The 8,968-nt window shown below is 37.8% G+C and overlaps 1 protein-coding gene across 1 annotated transcript; it reads right to left on the bottom strand.

The window, feature by feature from the left end:
• Positions 1-892: 892 nt before the first annotated feature.
• LOC308686606 (protein NLRC3-like) lies at positions 893-5,802 on the bottom strand (the record flags this gene model as incomplete). Its single annotated transcript, XM_081395043.1, has 3 exons — positions 893-1,070; positions 1,392-1,565; positions 4,036-5,802. Coding segments are annotated over 3 exons (2,119 nt in total), but the record flags the coding sequence as incomplete, so codon positions are not given.
• Between the last annotated feature and the right edge of the window lie 3,166 nt (positions 5,803-8,968).

The raw sequence follows: 8,968 nt of genomic DNA, 5'->3' as shown, positions 1-8,968 counted from the left end.
CTTTTACCATATGTCTTATGAGGGAAAGGATTCATACTTAGAAATGTGATATTTCCTGGAACAGTTTAAGTATTATTGTACCTTGCAGTCAAGATTCGTCTCCGTGAGATGGAGAGGATTACATAGATATCCATTATGACAGGTAAAGATTGGGGAAACATAACGTTACATTTATATGCATGATTACACACAAATAAAGTTTGATTAAACACACAATAAAATTGTCAGTGTTTCCGTTATGGTAAGTGAAGGCACCTGGGAAACAAAGGAATACGTATCAAACATTTGAAGGGTTTTCTCTGAAAAGTTCCCTGAAAAGTTCCATGTGTTGGAATGTTGGCTTGCATAGGAACTGGATAAGATGCAGCTTTGGAGTCATAAAGTTTACGACCATGTCGGGGTCGGTTTACAAGACGCTATTGAGGAACCTTCTTTCAGTGAACATTTAGAATTCAAGATTTTACTCTTAGCAACCCACACCTCTATTACACGTGCATATAGGAATGTACACACATTATGAAAATAAAAGAAAAGATATTTCTCGTATTCTCAGTTATACACAAAAGGGTGTTTGTGTGTGTGTGCGGAATGTCATGAGGCTGTAACGTTGCAGAAAGTCCAAGCTGAACTAGGGGGTTTTACAAGGGGTTCTTAAAAACAGGGTCCTCTTTATGGCTCAAATGTCCCTCTGGGGAACACCAGATTGCCATTTTGACATGTCCAAGCAGACTTAGTGACGCCGTGGACAGACCCGTTGTCTAAAAAGACAACGAAGGATGTGTTTGGAAACAAGGAATTACTAATTGGAACAGCATGTGACCGCATGTCAGGCATTGCCGCTACATTATTTACCATTAAAATAGAGGACTATGTTGGGACATTTTATACAAGCTTACCCCAGTTTCTCCAGTTTACAGTGAGGATCCTGCAGTAGATCAGAAAGCTGCTTGACTCCTGAATCTCCTACTTTAGTCCCTGACAGATCCAGTTCTCTCAGGTGTGAGGGGTTTGATCTCAGAGCTGATCTCAGAGCAGCACAACCTTCATCTGTAACACCACAATCCCTCAACCTGTAGAGAACAATGACACTCTTCAGTCTTTCAGTTCAAGAAACACTGATATAAATAAGATATATATGAATTTCTCCTTTCTCCTCAACAGATTTGTATTTGAAAGCAGTTGTCACCTCTTCACATCATCCAATCTTATAACCATCAAAAACATTCAAAAGTAAAATGAGCTCAGAAGCTTTGGAAAGAATCCACTGAAGATTAAACATCCTTTTCAGTTACTTGATGGTAAAACTTTTTTGTATACATTATTGTTGTATATCATTTATTATTCACCACAGGAGAGAAACAGGCGATGTTGAGACTTTAATAAAATCTTACTCGAGTATCTCCAGTTTACAGTGAGGATCCTGCAGTAGATCTGAAAGCTGCTTGACTCCAGAATCTCCTACTTTATTCCAAGTCAGATTCAGTTCTCTCAGGTGTGAGGGGTTTGATCTCAGAGCTGATCTCAGAACAGCACAACCTTCATCTGTAACACCACAATCCCTCAACCTGTAGAGAACAATGACACTCTTCAGTCTCTCAGTTCAGGAAACACTGATATAAATAAGATATGAATTTCTCCATTCTCCTCAACAGATTTGTATATGAAAGCAGTTGTCACCTCTTCACAACATCCAATCATGCTTATAACTATTGTTGTGGAAAATATGCAATTGTCCTGTTACAAGTATGTCTTTTTGTAATCTAGTTAACCTGTAAATAATAAAACTATATTTAATTGAAACTAAGAAGCTTGCCTGCTAAAAGTCTTTGATTTCTAAAAAAACTGAACTGAACAGATCATGAAGAAGTCTTCTGACCTAAAGATTGTGAGAATGAAAATTCAGATGCTTATGATTTAGGACAGTTTTGATGTACTTTACCTAGAATAATCAAAAGGTAGGGCGAAGCGGCGCTTATTGAGCGGGTTCAGAATAAACTAGTCAAACAGAGGTTTATGAACTATTTATTACAGACAATACTGAATATCCTTAACAAACAATTTAGAAATAATGTAGAAATTCATATGCATAAATTCATAAAATTTTACTACAAGCTGGAACAAATATTTTCATAATTAAAACTATTTACAAAGTTGACAATTTCTGTCTGAGCAATACATTTTTCTCTGCTTTGAAAACAACTTTCTAAGGCCTGCCTGTCTGGATCGGCTTCAGGGGCAGGTCCGTTTACTAATGCTTAAAGGGATACTCCACCTCTGGAAAGATGAATGTGTATTTAAATTGGGTCATTTATGTAGAAGAAATGTGAAATTATTTTTTAATTTGGAGCCTTCTAGACTGAGAAAAGCCAGAAAATGTATTTTTGGCTTATGTGGATGAAAGACAACAACTTTAGAGAGCAGTTGTAAACAAAGCTAACTAGTCTCCGTGAGTCTGCCCGGGTTTTTGAGATCGCATCGCACAAAATGTCCGGAATTCAGCTTTTGCGTTCTACAGTCGCCATTCATCATGTTTACTGTGGCGAGCAGGACGAGCATAGGGAGGGAGAACGAGGCGAGGGCAGTGGCGTGATTACTGATGACCGACACCTGTGAGACTCACTGGTCTCGTATCTCTCACGGAGGAGCGGGTATTTTCTTAGCAATGGTAAAACGCACATCAACCGATCACTTGTTTAGCTTTCATGTAAACACTACATTCAGATTCACCAATCGAAATGAATTCAGTTAGATTGAAAAGGTGTGCATGTAAACAATGAATGGCGACCGTAGAAAGCAAAGCCTAATCCCGGACATTTTGGATGATCTCGATGGCCGGACATGCAGGTTTCTGCCGGTGAAATCAAACGCACTGGCACTGATCTGTGATAGGTCTGTTAGCGCATTAGGTCCAACCCCCAATGGGCGGGTTTGAAAGGGTGGGAACTAGTGCTTGTAGTCTCAACAGAAATCCCCCCTCTTACACTTCCTCCGACAATGACGCAAAATGATGATTTTAGCGTCATTGTAGGAGGAAGTGTAAAAGTTAAATAAGGAATTTCTCCCGTCTCAGGGGAAAATGAGAGAGTGTTGCACGACCATTCAATAGTATGACTGGGTTTCTAACAATGCAAAGCTTAATGCAAATGGGTGGAGTGCTCCTTTTAGCGTGCAGCAAGGTGCTCTCCTTGAAGTTTATTTCACATGTCAGTTTTGATCTGAAATAGAAACAAACTTACATAACCATTTTGGAAGATAGCACAAGAGAAGATTAACTGACAATTTTCAAATTGTGCTTTCTTGCATTATGGTTTGAAATCACTTGCCCTGTTCATTGCTGAGAAGTCTCGCTCACAATTTAATATTGTTGAAGGCCATTTCGCAATTTCAGTCTATATATTGTTTAGTTTATGTTTTTTAAATGGATATCATATAGACCAGTGGTTCTCAAACTTTTTAGAGTGGCATGCCTAAGGCTTTTAACATCCTTTTGCATACATCTCTGCAGTCACACCTTTTTCAGAAAGGGACAATATTTTTTAGGGCTAAAAAAAAAAAAAAAAAAAAAAAAAAAATCGATTGACCTAACGATTTCACCTTTAAACCATTTTAAAATTGATTTTTTTTATTACAGAATCAATATTAATTCAAATTAAATTGCTTTATATTTGCCCTTGCTTGTAGATGAGGTTGACTGAAGTTAGCCACTTTTGTTTCAACAGAGGATGAAATTAATTATCAAACATGTACTAACAGTTAAGGCTTCTGTTATTCATGTGTGAATCCTTATGACTCTCTATTACTCTCTATAGCTCTACATTGGTTTATTAGTTCATATCTTTGCTAATCATGAGTTCATGTTGAAATAACTATTAATTCAGGGATTAGTACATGATTATTTATGTACTGTTATTGTAAAGGGTTACCTAAGATATATATGAATTTCTCATTTTACAGTATTGCTTTGGTATGAAAGCACTAAACTCATAAATATGATCATGTTTTATCAGTGTAATGATTGTTGTCAGAGTGACTTACTGAACTGATCTGGACTCTTTAACCACAGGCATCAGCTTCTGAAGAACTTCATCTGCTGTACTATTGGCTCCAATAAACTGTTTTAGCTTAAAAACCTCCATCTTCTGCTCTGATGTCAGCAACACATAAACCAGAGCTGACCACTGTGAAGAGGAGAGTTTGGTTCCTCCTATTCCTCCAGATTTCAGATGACGTTGGATCTCCTGCATCAGAGAATCATCACCCAGTTCATTCAGACAGTGGAACAGATTGATGGATCTCTCTGGAGAGCGATTCTCCCTGATCTTCTGTTTGATGTACTGAACTGTTTTCTCTTTGTTGTAGGAGCAGCTTCCAGTCTGTGTCAGTAGTTCTCGTAAGAGAGTCTGATTGGACTCCAATGAGAGACCCAGAAGGAAACGCAGGAAAAGGTCCAGATGTCCATTCTTACTCTTGAAGGCCTTGTTTACAGCTCTCTGATGCAGCTCAGATAATGAAGGATATTTCTTCAGATTTAAGATTTTAGAAAAGAAACTTTGTATGGTTTTGTCAAACACATTTCTGTTCTTATATATAAAGTGAATGTGTGCATATAGAGCTGCTAGATGTTCCTGGATGCTCAGATGAACAAAGCAGAAGACTTTCCCCTGATACAAGCCCAACTCCTCTCTGAAGATCTGAGTGCACAATCCTGAGTACACTGATGCTTCTGTCACATCAATGCCACACTCTCTCAGGTCTTCCTCATAGAAGATCAGGTTGCCTTTCACAAGCTGCTGGAAAGCCAGTTTCCCCAGTTTGAGGATCATGTCTTCATCTTTCACTCTCTTCTCATAGTCTTTCTCGTGTCTGTTGTTGGTCTGAATGATCAGGAAGTGTGTGTACATCTGAGTGAGAGTCTTGGGAATCTCTCCTCTCTCTGCTTCACTCAACATCTCCTCTAGAACAGTGGCTGAGATCCAGCAGAACACTGGGATGTGGCACATGATGTGGAGGCTCCTCGAGGACTTCAGGTGTGTGATGATTGTATTGGCCAGACTCTGATCACTGATTCTCTTCCTGAAGTATTCCTCCTTCTGTGGCTCATTGAAGCCTCGTACCTCTGTCACTCGATGGACACACTCAGAGGGGACGAGATCCGCTGCTGCTGGTCTGGAGGTGATCCAGATGAGAGCAGAGGGAAGCAGATTCCCCTCAATGAGGTTCATCAGCAGCTCGTCCACTGAGGCTGATTCAGATATATCACACAGTTTCACTCTGCTCTTAAAGTTCAGAGACAGACGACACTCATCCAGACCATCAAAGATGAACAACACTTTATATTCACCACTGGGTATTTCCATTTCTTTAGTTTCAGGGAAAAAGACATGAAGAAGATCTGAAAGACTGAGTGTTTTGTCCTTCATCAAGTTGATCTCTCTGAAAGGAAGTGGAAATATGAGCTGGACGTCCTTATTCTCTTTCCCTTCAGCCCAGTCCACAATGAACTTCTGCACAGAGACTGTTTTCCCAATGCCAGCGACTCCCTTTGTCAGCACAATTCTGATGGGTTTGTCTTGTCCAGGTAAAGGTCTAAAGATGTCATTGCATTTGATCGGTGTGTCCTCTGTTTCTGCTCTCCTGGATTGTGTCTCAATCTGTCTCACCTCATGCTCATTACTGATCTCTCCACTTTCACTCTCTGTGATGTAGAGCTCTGTGTAGATCTCATTCAGGAGTGTTGGGTTTCCCTGCTTTGCTGTTCCTTCACACAGACACTGAAACTTCTTCAGCAGATTTGATTTGAATCTGCTTTGGACCAGTGAAAGATTGACAGATTAAAACATAAAGAGAAAAGTTTTAGTAAAATAACAACACTCTCTAATTAAATAATTAGACTATCACACAAGTAACAGTGCTGTTGGTCTCTATATCAGTAAAACTGTTATTTGGCCGTTTGCACAAGTCTCTAGAAATTGGATATTGATATAAATTTCATTATTTGATTCTGTTCTCAATTCAAATAAATCTGGAAATACATGTAAATGTAGGGAAAAACTCTCATCTAATGCAGTAAACTATAGAGCTGGTAAGTCCCGCCCCTTCCGCTAACCCCGCTGGACCTCTAGGTTGAAAAATCGTCAATGCAAGTGAATGGGAGAAAATAATTATTTTCTGGTCCTGTTTGAATTGTGCCATGAATGTTAACATATGTTGTCTGTGAATTTTTTATATCATTTTTCGTGTAAAGAATGCTACACTTTAGCGGGTAGAAGTTTGATACGGTTAGACTTTATGTGAGAGCACTTTGTGGACTACAACTCTTCGCTGCTTTCGACACGTTTGTAACATCACCACCATTCGCACACGGACACTAGCTCACAGATCCCGCTAAACATGACTGTGTCTTTGGTGCACTTCACCGCCTTCTTTCAGGGAGAGGACAAAATCGTTGAGGTTGGCGAAAACCACGGGTAAGTCAACTTTATGGGGTGACGTCACATAGGCGACATGTAGTCTTTCTCGTTATGTCTTTTTCACAACTGCTAGCCGAAGAATCCTACAATATACTGTCAAACTCGTAACATGAAAAATTATATTAAAAATTCACAGACAACATATGTTCACATTCATGGCACAAATTTAAACGGGACCAGAAAATAATTATTTTCTCCCATTCACTTGCATTGACGGTTTTTCAACCTAGAGGTCCAGCGGGGTTTTACAGATGGGCGGGACTTACTAGCTCTATATAGTGGACCTGCTTCACTTGGATCATTACTATAATATTAAAGGTAAAAATGAGCAACAATGTCCAAATTATTGAATTCAATAAATCAAAATTCATTTTAATCTGAAAATCTGAAGGCCGGTTTAATCCTCTGGGGTCTAAGGTGTTTTTGGGGTCCTTGAGATGTTCTGACATGCCCTGACATTTGTGCTTTTTTCAGTTGCTTATAAACATATTAATGGCAAAAAAAAATTACACACTATTTAGCACAAACAGGGCTACCATAATATGTGAGCAACAAGAATGTACATGTCTGCATTTGAGAGAATAATGTTTATGCGTGGTTATTGAAAAAACTAAAAACTAAAGTTTCTGAAATAAGGCCATAAAACACATACTAAATATGTGCCAATAAGACTTTTGTCTAATAGATGTCATTGCCTAGTGTTTTTTCTTCAAAATGATGTGAAAATCACCCTGCCTAATCATTCACATAACACAATACATTGATTTGAATTTTGCAAAGCACTTTCTGTTTGGAAAGGCAATATGCGGAGTGGGCGTCACAGATCATGCATATTTAGTGGTTCACACCTTAGGAGACAATGGGGCCTGCATACTTAATTAGCCATTCATTCAGGTGAGTCACTGAGCCACAAGAATGCAAGAGCAACAGTTGGAAGCATCTCAATTCTTTTTTATTTTTCCACATATTGTGCTTGCAATTTGGCCTATAATATCCAAGGAAAACATGTCTAGTAATTGTGCAGTTAATTCTCATACTGTATTTTCAGTTTTGGAATATTTATCCTCTCCCCAAATTTGTCACTAATAAAACACAATAAAAATTATTTAAAGAAAAGGCTTATATTTACCTTTTAATAGTTTGTTTACATCTACCTTGTAAATATATTTTTTTATTAAAAAGGTTACAATTACAACAACAATTCAAGTGTAATCTTTCTTTGTAAAAACTAAAGTATACATTTTATCATACATATTTCAAAGTTAAAAAGGTTACAACAACAATAATTACAATTTCAACAATATTTCAAGTGTACTCTTTCTTTGTAAAAAAAAAAGATTATAGGCCTACATTTTATCTATGTATTCATTACTTTGAATATAGCCAACATTGGAACAGCTAACATCTTAGTTGATGACTTTATTTTTGACAAAAATAGTAGGCTTTTATATACAGAAATTGCTAAACAAAAGCTTATTTGATGTGGCAGTATATTCTACAGTAAAAACTGTACCCAAATCTACTAAACAAAATGTTGTCTTTCATATTTCGCCTGACTGTAACGTTGTTTTCATGAAATATTAGTGCATATTGTTAATTTGCCGTTTAATACGTTGCTTATACAAATAGCCTACATTTTATTTCAACATATTTCAGTCGATTTTTACTCATCTCAGTATAGATATACAGTTTGCTAAAACAACATCATTCATTCACACACGCGATTTAAATTTAACTTCTGGCAAAGATGAAGTTGATGATAGGCTATTGACTCGCGGTCTTCGCAGTAGGCTAGTGAACGCACCGGAGAAATGCACATTTATTAGGCTACATAGTTTTTTTTGTTTTGGATGGTTTTGTTTAGAACCAGCTTTCTGTAAATATATTTAAATTTTTTTAGACATGTGAGGCGAGTAGGCTACGGGTTCATGATGATCTCCAGTTCAGACCTTATGTTGTGATTGCTAGCCTATATTTACTTTAAATCCAGGAAATTTGTTAATGAAAAAATTATTAAAATTAAGATACATTTGATACAAAACGAAATTCGTTTTAAAGAAAGGATTTGTACTTTCTGTTTTGAGGTCTCTGTGAATGTTTGAAAGTCTTTTAGTGCTTAGAGCGCTCGCGTCCATAATGGAGAACTGTCACGTAATATTGTTTTTTTCCTCATAAATGCGAACACGAAAAATAAAAGACAAAAGACTTTAAAGTAAAACTTACTCCGAAATTGTGTCCTTGGCGGAATTCGCTCTTCAATATGCTGCAGTTCGTCGTCTGTTACAATCTTCCTCTAAGGAAACAACCCGGTATCGTGCATTCTTCCTCGCTGTCAAGAATCATCTGAAGGGCGTCTTATTACCGGAGAAGCGTGCCATACTCAAAATGCGATGAACTATCAGTAAGTCTGATAGAAACTGTGTTTTTATGGCATTGATCGGGGGGCGTATGCGATGCATACTAGATCACCTAAACTATTTACATGTGAATCGCGCCGG

Source organism: Scardinius erythrophthalmus (assembly GCF_964197995.2).
Source record: "Scardinius erythrophthalmus genome assembly, contig: HAP1_SCAFFOLD_494, whole genome shotgun sequence".
NCBI lineage: Eukaryota > Metazoa > Chordata > Actinopteri > Cypriniformes > Leuciscidae > Scardinius > Scardinius erythrophthalmus.
Note: the sequence above shows the minus strand (reverse complement) of the source record. Positions and strands in the feature narration are given on the sequence as shown.